We start from the raw sequence: 16,638 nt of genomic DNA, 5'->3' as shown, positions 1-16,638 counted from the left end.
AAAAGGTCGCACATGCATAGAACTTTAGAAAAGAAACTCTTGTCATCTGCAACAACATGGATGAACCTGGACAATGTTAAGTGAAATAAGCCAGGTGCAGAAAGAGCACATGATCTCACTTTCACAAGGTATCTAAAGTAATTATAATCACAGAAGCAGAATCTACAGTGCTGGTTCCAGTAGCTGAGGGAGGTGGATGCAGAGAGGTGCTGTGCAGTGAGTAGAGTTTCCATCAGGCAAGATGGAAAGTTCTAGAGCCCTGCTGTGCATACAGTTTATATTCCATACTGTATACTTAATAAATGTATGAGGGTAGACATCATGCTGTTTTTCACCCCACACACACACACACACACACACACACACACGAATATACCTTGCCTTTTACTAAAGTCAAGATGTGCAGCTAGGTTCTCTAAGTCCCAGCCCAGAACACTATGTAGTGGGGTTTTTTTGGTGGTGTTTTTCTTTTGGTGGGGAGGGGCCCCTTTTTCTGGTGCCAGGGATGGAACCAGCACCTCATGCCTGCGGGGCAAGTGAATGTTCTACCACTGAGCTCTGTAGCCCCAGGGCCTCTATGTATTTAGCTGTGGCCTTTGGGCAAGAGAGCTGGTAACTTTCTTTAGAATCTCAAAAGGGTCCTTAGGAGAGGTTGCAGTTGCACAGGGCAGGACAAGACATCGCGCATGAGCAGGCACTTGGCACAGAGGCTTGCTGGAAGTCAAGATGGCGCGTAAAGTGGTCTCCAGGCTGCAGTTGGCGCCTAAAGAGAACTGAGCCAGGTGTTTCTGAAGGTCCTGTGGCAAACGCCCTGGCTTGCTGCCTTGGCCTGCCTGGCATCAGAATATCCGAGGCTACAACTACGATGAAGATTTTGAAGATGATGATCGATATGGTTAGTCTGTAGAGAATGATTATTGTATTTCACCATCAACAGCTGCTGAATTTATTTACTCACGACGTGACAAGCTTTCAGTTGTTGAGCCTGTAGAAGAGTATGATTATGAAGACCTGAAAGATTCTTCCAGTTCTCTTTTGAACCATCAGCTAAGTGAAATTGATCAAGCTCTCTTCATTCGTGCCTTGATCGCATGAGAGAGGTACTTGGCAATGCTGTGCTGGATGAAGTACTGATTGAAGCAATTCTGAAGAACAAGTTTGATGTGCAGAAGGCTTTGTCAATGGTTCTGGAACAAGATAACATGCAGAATTTGAAGGGAAAGAGTGAGAGAGCAATATCTACAGGAAAGACAGTAAAATCCCAGTAGCAAAATATAGATCATATAATTCTTCGGTTGTACCAAGTCACTATTTACTTCACAGGAAAAAGAAACTTGACAGACCTAAAATGAAAAGAAACTAGAATCGTGTAAGTTAACAAAAGAGGTTTCATTAGCTGACCTAATTCATGATATGCCAAGAGATTCTTATAAATGTCAGCCAACAGGCAGATCATCATCCACAGATGATTTGAAAAGTCTCCTTTCAGAGAATCTAGATGGTGATTTGTTAAGAACTCATGCATCTGAATGTGTTTCCAAGGATGATTTTCCTTTCAAAGGAATACCAGATTTAAAGACCTTAATGATAGAGAGCACAACAGCTAATAATTCTTTATTTATTCAAAACAGTTCGCTATCTGATTTCCAAAACATTCCAGTACAAAACATCTTGGGAAGTTTAAATAATCCTTTGCACTTAACTAGCTCATTGGAAAATATAACTAGTGATAATCTAAATCCTAGTAAAATGACTGAAATTGGAAATGTTTCTTTAGTTGTTCAGAGTGCCAAGAATTGCATTTTAAAAAATGACAGTTTGCAGTTTTCCCAATGTAAAAGCTGAACTCTTTCAGGAACACAAAGAAAACCATCCAAGCCAATACTTTACTTTATCTGATCTTTGTAACCAGTCATCTGCCAGTTTAGGGATCTAAGTTTGGGATTCTTTCCCCTGTCATAGCTAGCAAATCACTGTCAGTCTTCTACTGGAATATCAGAATTAATATAAGATGGATCTGGAATATCAGACTTAACATCAAATGGATCTCTGTCATCTTTGGCATTTCATAAAGCTTCTCCCACAAGAGACCTTGAGAATTTGTCACTTTCTGATTTAATTGTAGAAACAATTGATATAGACAACTCTCAGATTAAGAAAAATTCTTTTGAATATGTTAGGGCTGAAACATGCTGAGTTCTACTGAATGGCATCACAGAGATCTTATCCCAGAAAGGAAAGGGAGGAGAGCACTGGTGGCCCATAGCTAGAGGCTTGCGCACAGACACACTCCGGGGGCGCTGGAGCAGCTTTTGCTCTCCCACGTCGGGGAGGCTACTCCCCGGTTTGGGCTGGAGGAAGTGGAGGCTGTTGGGGGTTTCTCCTTGGAGGCCCTTATGCCCCTGCGGGACAGCGAGGGGCTGCAGGCACAGGCAGTGCAGCTTGGCAGCTCTCTTGGCTCGCTCGCCGGCCGCCCCACCAGGGCAGGTTGCAGGGCCAGGCGTCCGGTGTGGCAACGGAGATGAGGCATGGGTGGCTTTCGTCAGCTTCACTTCCCACAGCCGGACGCGCAGATCCATTCAGCTCCTGGGGCGTTGCTGCCGCCACTTGGGCTCGGCCTGTCCCTCACTCCAGAGTCCTGTCCCAGCGCCGGCGAGATTTCCTGCACGTTGAGAAGTGTGGAGGAAACTTTTGCGCCATGGAGCGCAGCTGTGCTGGAGCTGCTGCCGCCGCTGCCGCCAGGGTTTGTTTGTTTTAGGAGGCAGTGATCTGCTGGAAGCCAAGTTGCAGCGGAGGACAGGAGAGAGTAGCTCTCCTGAGTGCTTGAGGAACCCCAAAGCAAGCCGCCCCGAGTAGGAGTGAGGGTAGTGGGTGGGAGCAGCGGGGGCTGTTACTGGGAACAGTAACTTGTAGGACCACTCACCCTGAGGCACTAGATTGTCAAGTGAAGGAACCTCAGGAACTTGATCTGATTCTTGTTGTTGTTTTGGTTTCTGTTAAATATTCAAATCTCTTAAATACTCAAATAGCTCTCCTCCTTCCAAACCACTCACATTACAATTGAGATTGTAGATGTGGGTTTAGGAGGGAGTTAGGAAGATGTGGCTTCTCAGCGGGGATCAGTGTAGCTAAAGATTTTTTTGCGGGGGAGGGCTTTTTCATGTTGCTGTCTCAGCAGGGGTTTGGTGAATAGGACTCCCCAACACACATGCACACCTATATACCATGTCCACTGTTGTAGTCTTCCACCAGAGTTGCTGGCTAACTTGTGATGTGGGGGTCCTTCAGGCCTTGGGGCAACCCTGGAGTTTGCTCTAGGTGGTACCAGTCAGCTTGAGCAGTCTGAGGTATGCTGAGACAACATTTTGGAGCATGGACAAGGACCCCTGGGATCTTTAGCTTCCCCAAACTAGCCCAGATCTTCATCCCTATTCCTTCATAATTGTCATGTATGTCTAACCAGCCTGAAATGCCTTTGTCACCAACCATCATGCTCTTTCATTCTCCTTCCATCCTTCTTTGAAGTAATACAGTTAAAAAAAATAGCACACACCCACACCCCAGCCTCAAACAACCCACTTTGGAGAGGTTGAGGAACCCCAAATCCTAGCCTTCAGGAATTTCTTCTAATCACTAGTCTCCCCTCTCTTTACACCAAGGTCACAATGGGCTATGCAGCCCTCTCTGGTCTGGCAGTTCCTCCCTTTCTTTCCTCCTCCCTCTACCCACAGAATTTCCACAGACGACCTGTCTTGGAGAGGTCATTTTTCCTTTCTTCCCAGGGCTGACCCAACCTGATGGGCAGCTTAAGTGTGTGATCTGGCTGGGGGATTATTTGAGGATAGATGAGGGTTTTCTTGGCAAGCTGTTGAGGAAGTGCCTCATATGTTGAGACACAGGGTGTTTTTAATGATTGCTTTCTGCTGAATGTAGTGTTGACCCCTATTATGTGAAGACTCATTATTACATGGATTAGTATATCCAGGAGGTAAAATCAGTTCTCCCATTCTTCCCAAAATAACCTGTCTTTTTTAAGTAAAAGCTTTTACTATAAGTAAGAGCTAGCTGTAACTGGCCCTGGAATTATAGAAAAGGGTAAAGTATTTTTTTCAGTGCAATGGTTGCCTGTAATTTTTTCTTGGCAAGACACTCTGTGGCATATTTCATGAATCCCATTTCCATTTTCCACCTTAGTTTTGTTCCCCTTTATGCTCCAGAACAATATAGTTTTCTCCCTGAAAGTAGCCTTCTTAGTCTGTACATACTGGTGGGAATGGACTGGAAGGGAATACAAATAGAAATGGATTAGCAGATTGAAAACTTGACTTCTAATCCTTGCTCTGTCGCTCTATAATTCTGAAATCCTGGGCCTAAGCAGCCCCAGGTCTAAAGTGAAATTCAAATGGGTGGCCTTAAATGATACCCCCCACAGTCTAATAGCCAAACTTATTATGCTAGCTCTGGTCCTCTTTTCCCCAGAAGTACTTCCCAGGAGTGAGGAAGATGACTTGTTTCATTTGCATACAGTGTTACTATTTGCAATGTGATTCCAGGTCCTTGTTTCCTTGGTCTCTTAGAGCCACAGTGTAGGCAGTCAGGGATTGAGGCTGCCTAGATCTAGGACTCAGTGAATCAATGGCAGGCTCCAAGTCCATTTGTTTTCTTCCCCTCAGAGAGTCTCTTGATTCTTCTGGTAGGACTGCAGTGTGTGAGGGAGCTGGGGGTAAAAACATTCAGGGATACATCTATCCCATCAGCCTCCCAGCCCAGTGATGCTTTCCATGTCTTCCTAGGTGAGGACTGAGTTGTGGTTATACCATGATGGAGTCTGGGCTCAGGGGAGAGGAGAGGACTATTTTGGTGACTGCATATCACTTGGGTCACACAGAGACAGATGATGCAAGAACCATGGTGGAAAATGTCAGCAAATCTACTTTGGTGTATGAGGAAAAAAACAAAATGATTTGGGTCTGGCACAGCGTGTCATCCTTGAGATAGAGACATCTGGGGAGTAGGGATTTGAGAAAAGGTGATTAGTTAGAGAAGGCATGGGGTGTGCGTACTCATATTTGTCATGGAAGAACCTTTGGACCAGGAAATGATCACGTTGGGGGAATCATTGCCGCAACCCAGCTGGGCACAGAAGCACGAGCCGCCGCAACCCGGCTGGGCACAGAAACACGAACCGCCACAACCCGGCTGGGCACAAAAAAACAAGCCGCTCAAGCGGGAAACAAAGCTTTATTTAAAAAAGCCGCCAGCGTCCCGTCTGCGTCCTGCTAGCAAGCCGGTCAACCCACGTGTGTCACCGGAACCTGGCGCCCGGACCTCCCCCCCCCCCAAGTTCCCTCCTACTATCCTTCCCCAACCAATGGGAACTCTCCCATTACATGAGTGACATGAGTAACCTGAGTCCCGTAACAGGCCGAGGTGAACAGCAGGAGTCCGATTTTCATATGAATGTAAAGCTTAACATAATCATATCATCTCAATGGCTAGCTGGCAGTCACCTAAACCAAAGGTACCATGTATCATAATATTTTTGCTGTGGCTCCTAGCAAATCATCAGTTCCCACTAGCTCCTATGATTTCCCTAAATGTGGGGCATTCTGCTGCCTGATTTATGGAGAGTTGTATAGTCTCCTGAAAAATCAAGATACAGAAAGGAAATGTTAAAATAGTGATTATCCTAAGTGTTAAGGGATGGCGTTATGAATTTTCCATATGTTGCATTTCTAGTGAGATCATGCTAATGAGTATGAGAAATATGACACACAAAGGAATTGGGCCCATGCCCTGGGCATTATTAATTCATTTGGTTAGCATTATATACTACCTCATTAACTCAGGGAGCCTGTCTGGATGAAATAGAGATACTCTACTAATCATGTTTTTGTTACCCAGGGTTCCTCCTCTACAGGGTAGACAGTCATCCATGAAGTTGACTCCCTGCATTGGAATAAAGATACTCCTTGGAGGATGGCTGAACTTTGCAAGGTTCTGAAACCAATGGTTCTACATCATATAGGGCCTCTCTGAGGCCTCAGGTGGTATCCTCCGGTGGTGTGTGTATGTATGTGAGTGTGAGTGAGAGACAGACAGATGGATGGACAGAGTAGCTGAATTGTAGTATGGGGTCCCAATATTCATTTCAAGTTCTTAGGAACGTGTCCTAAGGTTGACTGAGGGTGGTGAAAAGAAAGTGTAGAAACCAGGATGGGGATGCAGGGAAAAGATAAGGAGGAAAATTGGGGAGGACAGAAGAAGGGCCCACCCTCCAAATTTGTCATTGTCCTGGCCCATTTTTGGTAGGTGTCTCCACCTGGCACAGTGAAGCAAGTGGGAGCTAGTTACTGCCCTGGAGCAAAATTGGGTGAGGTAGGGAAGTAGCCAGGAGGGGAAAAAAGATTCACCTCCCTCCACCGAATATGCACTGATGTCTCTGAAGTTGCTGTATCATTTTACATACTCGACATCAAAGTCTCTGTTTGCAGAGTGATGGTGAGCATATCTTCACCATCTTTATTATCACAGATGATGTGAAAACGAATTAGGCAAACCCTAATGCTATTTGCTGCCCTTAGCCCAGGACAATGGCAGGCTATGATCTTTAAGCTGTTTTTAAGCCCTGCTCCCTTCCCCACTTTGACCTTATTTCTAGAAGTTCCCAAAGAGGCTTCAGAAGAGAACCTGAACTATCAGATTGAGATTGCCTCGTGGCTAGTAGTACATTTGGTGGCGATTTCACATTCTTGTTGGATTCAGAGATGGTATTCCGTGAGCAGTGATTGTGCCTTTGAGACCTTCTTAGCTGTGTTACAGAGCAAGCACAGCCCCAGACCAGGGCCTGACACTCACAAAGGGAACTTCATGGGATGTACTTCTCAGAAGCTTAATCCAGCCTGGTAGATGAATCCCCTCATCATCTTTGCCTCTAGAATCAGAAAAGATGTCAACTGCTTCAATTCCTCAACTGTTGCCTTCTCCTAGAAAGTAGAGAGCATCTGGAGGCATGGGATAGAAATCCATTCAGAGAGAGACACAGAATGTCAGAACAGTGGGTGGTATGTTTGGCTAACCCTTAGGTACCTACCACTTTAGTTCCCATTGACCTGTTATGCATAATGCACCTGGCACCCTGTTGAGATCCCCAATTTTCTCCCTGAAGTGAAAGAGGTCAAGCTTGGTTTTCCCTCTCCAAAATCTAGGACAAAGAAAATAATTCAACTCCAACTGGAAGACACTTGAGCATTGTCCCTTAAAATAATTAAAATGATTTCTCTTCTTCCTCTTTCCAACTCCCTCCCCAGGAATTTTTTTTTTTTAAAGAGAAAGGAGACACTTGAACTTGAGATTGGTAGTTCTGGAGTGATTGACTGGAGGGAACATCATGGTTTTTATAGTTTGGCTTCTTCAGAACCACAGGGGAAAAGATGCTGACCCATATCTGAAAAGTTAATAAAGAACCACAGAAATTTCATGAAAGGGCTATTCTCAGTGCCTGCCCTTCACTCCCAAATGCCAAAGGACACACCTAACTCACACTCATGCTATTCTTGGTGGAGAATCTCAGAGTGAGGAGAGCTTTTCCGGGGTTACCTAGTTTAAGACCATTTCTTGAACCTGTGCTATAGTGTTCGAAGCCTGTTCTCCAGTGGTCATAGGGGAACTTGCTCCTTTCTAAGCATGTCCATTTCGTTTTTGGAAAGTCTTGGCTGTGGGTGACATCCCCAGGTTGAACTGAAGCCATTTGCTCTCTGTCTGTCATTCATGGTCCAAGCTTCACCTTTTGGAATCACACAGAACAAAGACACTTTCACTCTTTTAGGACAGTCCTTGAGAGAACTAAAAACAAGTGTGACCTTTCAAATTTGACCTTTTCAAAAGCATTGTTAAGCTTGCAAGTGTGATTTCACAGCCAGAGGTGGTATCCTCACCACACTAAATAGGGACAAAATGGAGATTTACTTTATGAATTCATATGCTGCAAATCTGGCTGGGAAATATTGCCTTAGAACTGAGGCTTCTACAAGTTTGGAATGATTATCTGACCAAAACCCTAGCACTACTGTCTTCTATACTTTCTCTCTCTCTCTCTCTCTCTCTCTCTCTCCCCCTCCACTACCATGTGTGTCTCCTTCCTCTCAGAGGAAGGTTTAAAGTAGAGATCTCTTCAGATTTGAGAAACAATGCTGAGCTAAAGCCATATTTCAAAATGAAAAGAGAATCCATCACTTCAGTCACAACTTACCCCATTCAACATTCCAGTGTTGCAGTGAGCTTTTTTGCCACTATCACTAAAAGACCTGACAAGAACAATTTTAGAGGATGAAAAGTTTATTTGGGGGCTCACGGTTTCAGAGGCCTTGATCTACAGAGAGCCAGCTGTGTTCCTCAGAGCTCAAGGACAGCTGAATATCACCATGAAAGTGTGGCAGAAGGAGTCAGCTCAAGACATCCCTCCAGAAAGCAGAAGAGAGTGAGTTCTGCTCATCAAGGACCAAATAGATATACCAAAGGCATGCCCCAGAGACCCACTTCCTCTAGCCACCAGCCTACCAGCCTATGGTTGTCATTCAGTTAACCCCTAAGGCTTGAGCCACATCCCCAGCCCCGCCCCACTCATTTTATCATGACTTTTTTAAATACCATCTCAACAAGGCCTTGATCACCAATATTTAGTTTGCTGGAAAGTCTAATAAAAACCACATGCCCCTTAGCAATTGAGAGATTTAATCCAAACTGTTGTGCTGACACCCAGTGGCCAAAGGGTAGGAAGGCTGGGCCTTCAGAGTTCCCAACTTGTGCTCCCCCTCCTGGTAAAGGTCAAGAGCAAAGACTACAAAACCAGTCATCTCAGGAAAAGGTCTTCTCTCTCTTTTACAAGTATCTGAGTAGTATTTCCATGTTGATTTATATATTATTCATCTAACGTTGCTCCTCCACTGAATCCACAAGTCTGGGGTTGTAATAGTGCTGGGGATTTAACTTAATTCTTTAATATTTTGATGTTCCAGAATACTTGAAAAGTTTGCATTCTAACTCATGCTTAACACACCCTCAGGATTGGGGCACTCGCTAGCCCTCATTCACACAGGCCCAAGCCAGGCGTGTATTTGCTTTCTTAAGTTATTCCACACTCCCATCTTACAATAATCTTTCCAAGAGGCCCACCCATACACTTGCTCCACCCTGCCTGAAAAGGGACCCAACCCAAACTCTGGCAGGCTGTCTAGTGAGGAACTGCCCTTTCCTTTCAGACCTTGACCTCACAAGTTTCCTGAAGCAGGGTGGGGTTGCTGAGGCTCAGAGCCAGGAAGGGTCTGCTCAGAACTTTTCAGGGAAAGGAATGACCCATACATCCTGTGTGACTGAACCTGTCATCTGCTTCTGGATCCTTTCCAGAGTCCCTAAGATCCCAGTATGCTTCCTAGTCGGAGCAGGATATGTGCCTAATTGTAGGCGTCCTCCTTTTCAGCCTCATAGCATCAGTACAAACTTGATTTGGTCTGCTTTGTGCTGCAGATAGGAAAGGAATCTGGGGCCCTTCTCAGGGCCTCCGACCCCACCTCTCACCAGCCTCATATCCTGCCATTCCCTGCAGAGCTCTCTAGACTCAGCCACAAATAGGACATTCTTCCCTCTAGGCCTTTGCACACGTTGTTCCTTAAACCTAAGTCAAGTGTCTCTCCACTCTTCTCATGTCTCCCTTCTTAATAGACCTCAGCTCAAATGTTACATGTTCAAAGATACCTTCGCATAACCCCACGGAAAGAGATGACTTCATTGCTATTCTCAATCATAACCTATTTCATCATTTGACAGCATTTGCCACAATTTGCAACTTAACTGTTTGCACGTTTACCTCCCCACCAGAACACATGCTCCAAGACATCACATTTGCATGCTCAGACCTCAGTAGTTGCTTAATAAAATATTTGTTGAATGAATTTCCACCCACACCAAGTTATTTTCTCTTTCCTAAATAAGGATGAACTTCTCTGCCAATGTAATCTTCTCCTTACTCCTCCTTTCCCAAGTTCCAGCTTAAATATTACCTTCTCAATGAGGCCTTCCAACATTCTCTCTGCTTCCCTTTCCCTGCTCCAAACAGTGAGCTATTTGTGTGTGTGTGTGTGTGTGTGTGTGTGTGGTGCTGGGGATTGAACCCAGGGTGTTGTGCATATGAGGCAAGCACTCTACCAACTGCACTATATCCCCAGCCCTGTGCCATTTCTTCTCTTCTAAGCACTTGTAACATTATGTGATTATTTATATACCCATTCTATTGTATCAGAACCCCCTAGAAATCAGGGAAGTAGTTATTTGCCTGCATATACTCAATGCATATATAATGCCTAGTACTCAGTTAAAATCTGTTGGGAATTCAGCACAGCATGGCGATTAAAGGCACAGGCTCTGGGGCCTGAGAGCCTAGGTTTGACCCCTGACTGTAACAATTACTAGCTGTGTGACATTGGTGAACTTACTGAGCCTCAGTTTCTTCATCTATAAAATGTTTATGTTAATAAGTACCAACCTCATCTGGTAATGGCAAGGATTAAGGGTGATAGTTTTGTACAGCATCTTCTGCAATGCCTGACACACAAAAAGCCCATGGTAAGAGATAACTAGGAGAGTATTGGTTGTTTTGCTTGGGAGGAGAGTGGGAATCCTGTCCATTGTCATTGGAGACTAGTGGAAAAAACCCCAGATTAATCTCATCAGGTTCTCAAGAGTTTCTTGAAGTTGATGGCTGCCTACATTCCCTGGAGAACCCTACACACCTGCTGCTGTCCTGGAAGAGTGTCTAATGCAGATGTTCAAAGCAGAAATGAGCATGATGGGGACAAAGAAAATCTCAAAGCATATTTAATGCCAAAATCTCAAAGTAGCACCATGGCCCAAATAGGAGAACTTCCTGGCCAGTTGGGATACTGCATTTAAAGATTTTAAAAGTTATAGACAGATTTTAGGATCAGACTTGAGCTCAAAATCCGTCTCTGCCACCCACTGTGTGACATTTGCCAGTTGCTTTCTCTCTCCATGCCATAGTTCTCTTCTCTCTAAAATGGTCAATTGCCCCACAACTACAAGTGACACTGGCTGTCATTAATTAAATACTGTCACAGATGCTTCATATCCTCAGGTGTTAGTTTTTATCATCTTTTCTGAGGGCTTATGAGTCTCCCCAACACAGCATCCTGTACTATTTGCCTTCTAAGAGCAAACCACCACATAAACAGCCCTGCACAAAAATGCAGCTCAATTACAGTCTTCAGAGATAACAAGCAATAAGATATTATGAAGGAAAGTGGCTAACACATTACTCAGTTGCTGTGGGGAATGGAAAAGATTTTTCAGAAGGCCCCAAGCTAATCTGTTCTGAAGCTGGGGCCCTAAAGGAAAATAGGCTCGGAGCCAGCTTTCCTGAGCTTGCCGTCCTTTCAAAACCAGGGCAGGGTGGTACATATCTGGAATCCCAGTGACCCAAGAGGCAGAGGCAGGAGGATCACAAGTTTGAGGCCAGCCCCAGCCACTTAGCAAGATCCTCAGCAAATTAGTGAAACTCTTTCTCAAAATTTTAAAAATCAGCCAGGTGTGGTAGTGCATGCCTGTCATTGCAGCAGCTCCAGAGCCTGGGGCTGGAGGACTGCAAGTTCAAAGCCAGCTCCAGCAACTTAGCAAGGCCCTAAGTAAATCAGCGAGACCCTGTCTCTAAATAAAGTATGAAAATCGGCTGGAGATGTGGCTCAGTGGTTAAGCACCCCTAGGTCCAATCCCCAGTACCAATAAACAAACTAATTAATTAAAAAAATAAATGAAAGGGACTGGGGCTGGGCATGGTGTGCACACTTGTAAACCCAGCAGTTAGGGAGGCTGAGGCAGGAGGATGGCAAGTTCAATGCCAGCAATGGCAAGGTGCTGAGCAACTCAGTGAGACCCTGTCTCTAAAGTAAATACAAAATAGGGCTGGGGATGTGGCTCAGAGTTCAGTCCCTGGTAGCCCCCACCACCCAAAAAGGGTTGGAGACTGATTTGGTTGTAGAGCACCCTGGGGTTCAAACTCCAGCAACAAAACCAAAAACAAAGAAAATGAAGCCATGCCTACGTGCACCAGGCAATGAGGCCTGACAGTAAACCCACAGATTCCTTGTTCTCTACACTCTTCTGTTCTTCTCCCAACTCTAGGGTGGAATGGGGACACGAGAACTCACCTCTTCTAGGCCTTGCTACACGGGCCAAAGGCCTCACCAGCCTCACCATGGTGGCTCCGATGGTGCGATCTTCCTAGGCTGTCCATGGGGGTCAGCTGAACACTGGTCCAACTCCAGCATGTACTGTAGCGCATGCCCTTGGAGCTGTGGCTGCCTCTGCTGCTTGCCTGCTGCTTCTTCTATCAGCTCCTGAAACAGTGGCAAGGTAGGGGTTTCCGTGGGCAGGGGGGTGACAGAGGGATGGTCTCCCTTTTCCTTTGGACCCCATGCTCCATTGAAAGCACCAGTCCCCAAAGAAGTATTCTCAGAGTGCTGGGGAGGACCATCTTGAAAGGCTTGGTGTTCAGCCAAGAGTTCCAGACCAAGCCCAAAGGGTGTCACTCTGATCCCTTTGTTTCACTCAAGGAACCACACCCAGGCTCCAGGACCAAGGATGGGACCAGGAATGAAAGAAAGGCAGGCCCTATATTGCTTCCCAAGATGACCTCCTAGGCCAAAGTCGGTCTCCTAACTTGACCTCTCAGCATCAAAATGAGCAGAAAGAGGAGGTGGGGCAAGGCAGCATGCCCGTCCCACTCTCTTTTTAAGAGGCCAAAGTCAAGGAGCAGGACGGCCTCCCTCACCCATCCAGAAGGAGAAAGAAAGGAGAAGGGACCCGCTCTGCCTCACAGCTGTGGGAAAGGCCATCCCTCAATCAGACCTTAAAGGGCCAGAGTCCTCCTGCTTCCACCTCACTCCCATGCCTCTGAAGGCAGCATTTCCCAAATGTGCCCTCTGCTGACTCAAAGAGAAAATATCTGAGATGACTGTTAAGAATGCACACTCCTGGGTCCAGACTCAAATGTGGACACTCTAGCGGGAGTAGGTTGAGTGAGTTTTCTGAGGATTTTCTAGGGCTACTCCGATGTGGAAATCACTGTCATTACTGCTGCTGGGGCTTAAAGAAGATGACTTCCCAGGGGTTCTCAATCCTGACTGTAAACTGGAATCACCAGGGGAGCTTCAACTATTCTGGATGTTTGGTATCATCCCCAGCCATCCTGACATAATGCGTCCAAGGTGTTACTGGGGATTTTGGATTGTTTTCTAAATTTGCAGGTGATTTGAGAACTCCAACTTTGAATTTTCTGGTTTACCATGAGAAGTGTTGAATGGGCTTCATCAGAGAAACCTGAGGGAGTGAAAGATGAATCTGTGGGAGTTCTTCTACTCTAACCACTTTAATAGGATCCTCCAGGGCTGGGCCTGTGGTTAAGGCTGCCCCAGGCCAAGATTCTGCAGATAGATGGTAGGTATAGACTTGACATTGCCCAAGTTTGTTGGAGCTCTGGAGAGAAGGTAGAATGGGAGATCAAGACTGGGTTTTAAGAGATGATGGGTCTGGCCTGATTTGTGGGAGGCCTTTACCTCCTAACAAGAATATCTATGGACAGGCAACATGCTTATGGAACAGCATAGACTTTGGAGATTTTTGTATTTTTTGTGATGGTGGAAGTCGGGTGGTCATTTGTTGTTGTTTTGGTACTGGGGATGAACCTGGGGTGCTTAACCACTGACCCACATCCCCAGCCCTTTTTATTTTGAGACAGGGCCTCACTAAGTTACTGAGGCTGGATCTAAACTTGAGATCCTCCTGCCTCAGCCTACTGGGCCACTGGGATTACCAGGCATGGAGGTTTTGTTTTGTTTTTACAGCCCAGAGGTCTTATTTTTTACACCTATTATGCCATGCTTCATAGGGAATAGGTTCCAGAAGTTCAGTCTCTTTCCATTATTTCTCCCAAAGTGTGCTGCTGTGGGTGGAGCATGCTGGCATTCAGTTAACATCGGGTACTCTTTGGCTTCCTTCTTTTCCTCATCATTTTCCTTGATGCCTTTCAGGAAGGTATCTTGGCTTTCAGGTGTGCTCAATACACACATTAATTCTCTGGCAAAAATCTTGCCCTTGTTTGTTTGTAGCAATGCCAACAGCATTCTGGTTAACATAATAGACCTCCAGTTCTGCCTTGGTAACATTTGTGGGGCATCCCTTTTTAAACAGCACCAATTCTATTGATGTTTACATATCACCTTTATTTTAGAGTCACATGTTTGTGGCTAAAGGAACAAGTCTGCATTGGCAAGGGGTTGGTACCAGGGATTGAGCTCAGGGGCACTGGACCACTGAGCCACATCCCCAGCCCTATTTTGTATTTTATTTACAGACAGGGTCTCACTGAGTTGCTTAGCGCCTTGCTTTTGCTGAGGCTGGCTTTGAACTTGTGATCATCCTGCCTCAGCCTCCTGAGCAGCTGGCATTACAGGCATGCACCACCGCACCTGTCAATTCTGCATTTTCTAAAGGTCTAGAGAACACACATCCATTAGGTGCCTCTCCTCTTTCCCTATGCATTTGTCATTTTGGTGTATTATTGCAAGATGGCAGTTCTGGCATCCCTGTCTTGTTCCAGTTTTTAGAGGGAATACTCTCAATTATTCTCCATTTAGAATGATGTTGGCCTGGGAATCAGTATAGATAGCTTTTACAATGTTGAGATATGTTCCTGTTATCCCTAGTTTTTCTAATGGTCTGAACATGAAGGGGTGCTGTATTTTGTCGAATGCTTTTTCTGCATTTATTGAGATGATCATATGGTTCTTATCTTTAAGCCTATTGATGTGATGAATTACATTTATTGATTTCTGTATGTTGAACCAACCTTGCATCCCTGGGATGAACCCCACTTGATTGTGGTGCATGATCTTTTTGATATGTTTTTGTGTTCGACTTGCCAGAATTTTATTGAGAATTTTTGCATCTATGTTCATTAGAGATATTGGTCTGAAGTTTTCTTTCTTTGATGGTTTTGGAATCAGGGTGATATTGGCCTCGTAGGATGAGTTTGGAAGTACTCCCTCTTTTTCTTTTTCCTGAAGTAAATTGAAGAGTATTGGTATTAGTTCTTCTTTAACCATCTTGTAGAACTCATCCAGTCCTGGGCTTTTCTTGGTAGGATCTGATGGCATCTTCTATTTCATGTCTTGAAATTGATCTGTTTCAATCATGTATATCATTGTGATTCATTTTGGGCGAATTATATGACTCTAGAAATTTGTCAATGCCTTTGATGTTTTCTATTTTATTGGAGTACAAGTTTTCAAATTAATTGCTAATTACCTTCTGTATTTTTGTAGTGTCCATTGTGATATTTCCTTTTTCATCACATATGTTAGTAATTTGAGTTTTCTCTCTCCTTCTCTTCATTAGCATGGCTAAAGATTTGTCAATTTTATTTATTTTTTCAAAGAACTAACTTCTTGTTTTGTCATTTTTTCCCAATTGTTTCTTTTCTTTCAGTTTCATTGATTTCAGCTCTGATTATAATTATTTCCTGTCTTCTACTGCTTTTGTTGCTGATTTTTTCTTTTTTTTCCCAGGGCTTTAAGATGTAATATTAAGTCATTTATTTGTTGAACTTTACTTCTTTTAAGGAATAAACTCCATGCAATGAACTTTCCTCTTTGTACTGCTTTCATAGTGTCCCAGAGACTTTGATACATTGTATCTGTGTTCTCATTCACCTCTAAGAATTATTTTAATGACCTCTTTGATGTCTTTTGCAACCCATGGTTAATTTACTAGCGTATTATTTAGTCTCCAAGTGTTGGAAGAGCTTTTATTTTTAATTTTATCATTGATTTCTAATTTCATTCCATATCACCTGGTAGAATGCAGGGTAGTATCTCTACTTTTTATATTTGCTAAGGCTGCTTTGTGGCATAATATACGATGTATTTTAGAGAAGGATCCATGTGATGCTGAGAAGAAAGTGTATTCATTCATTGAAGAATGAAATACTTTATATATGTCAATTAAGTCTAAGTTATTGATTGTACTATTGCGCTCTATAGTTTCTTTTTTTTAAGATTTTGTTTGGAAGATCTATCCAGTGGTGAAAGAGGTGTGTTAAAGTCACCCAGAATTATTGTGTTGTCTATTTGACTCTTGAACTTGAGAAGAGTTTGTTTGATGAATGTAGACGCTCCATTGTTTGGGGAATATGAATTTATTATTGTTATGTCTTGTTGATGAATGATTCCTGTAAGCAGTATGAAATATCCTTCTTTATCCCTTTTGATTATCTTTGGTTTGAAGTCTACTTTATTTGATATGAGGAGAGAAACCCCTGCTTGCTTCCACAGTCCATGTGAGTAGTATGACTTTTCCCAATCTTTCACCTTCAATGTGTAGATGTACTTCCCTATGAGAGGAGTCTCTTGGAGAGAGCATATTGTTGTTGTTGTTGTTGTGTTTAATCCAATCTGCCAGTGTATGTGTTTTGATTGATGAGTTTAGGCCATTAACATTCAGGGTTATTATTGAGACATGATTGTATTCCCAGTCATTTTTGTTTATTTTTGGTATTTAACTTGACTTGGT

The 16,638-nt window shown here is 44.1% G+C and overlaps 1 protein-coding gene and 1 pseudogene across 1 annotated transcript in view; one reads left to right on the top strand and one right to left on the bottom strand.

Annotated features, from left to right (window-relative positions):
* The first annotated feature begins 726 nt into the window (after positions 1 to 726).
* Positions 727 to 2,525, top strand: LOC113176823 (uncharacterized; annotated as a pseudogene).
* A 23-nt stretch (positions 2,526 to 2,548) lies between these two features.
* Bmp15 (bone morphogenetic protein 15) overlaps positions 2,549 to 16,638 on the bottom strand; it is a 166,602-nt gene continuing 152,512 nt past the window's right edge. Inside the window, 3 exon segments of the mRNA XM_077793655.1 lie at positions 2,549 to 2,887; positions 8,252 to 8,306; positions 12,265 to 12,407. Of these exon segments, the coding sequence (XP_077649781.1) occupies positions 2,549 to 2,887; positions 8,252 to 8,306; positions 12,265 to 12,407 (537 nt within the window).

This window comes from Urocitellus parryii, chromosome X, assembly GCF_045843805.1.
Source record: "Urocitellus parryii isolate mUroPar1 chromosome X, mUroPar1.hap1, whole genome shotgun sequence".
NCBI classification, from domain to species: domain Eukaryota; kingdom Metazoa; phylum Chordata; class Mammalia; order Rodentia; family Sciuridae; genus Urocitellus; species Urocitellus parryii.
This window is presented reverse-complemented; position numbering and strand designations above follow the sequence as displayed.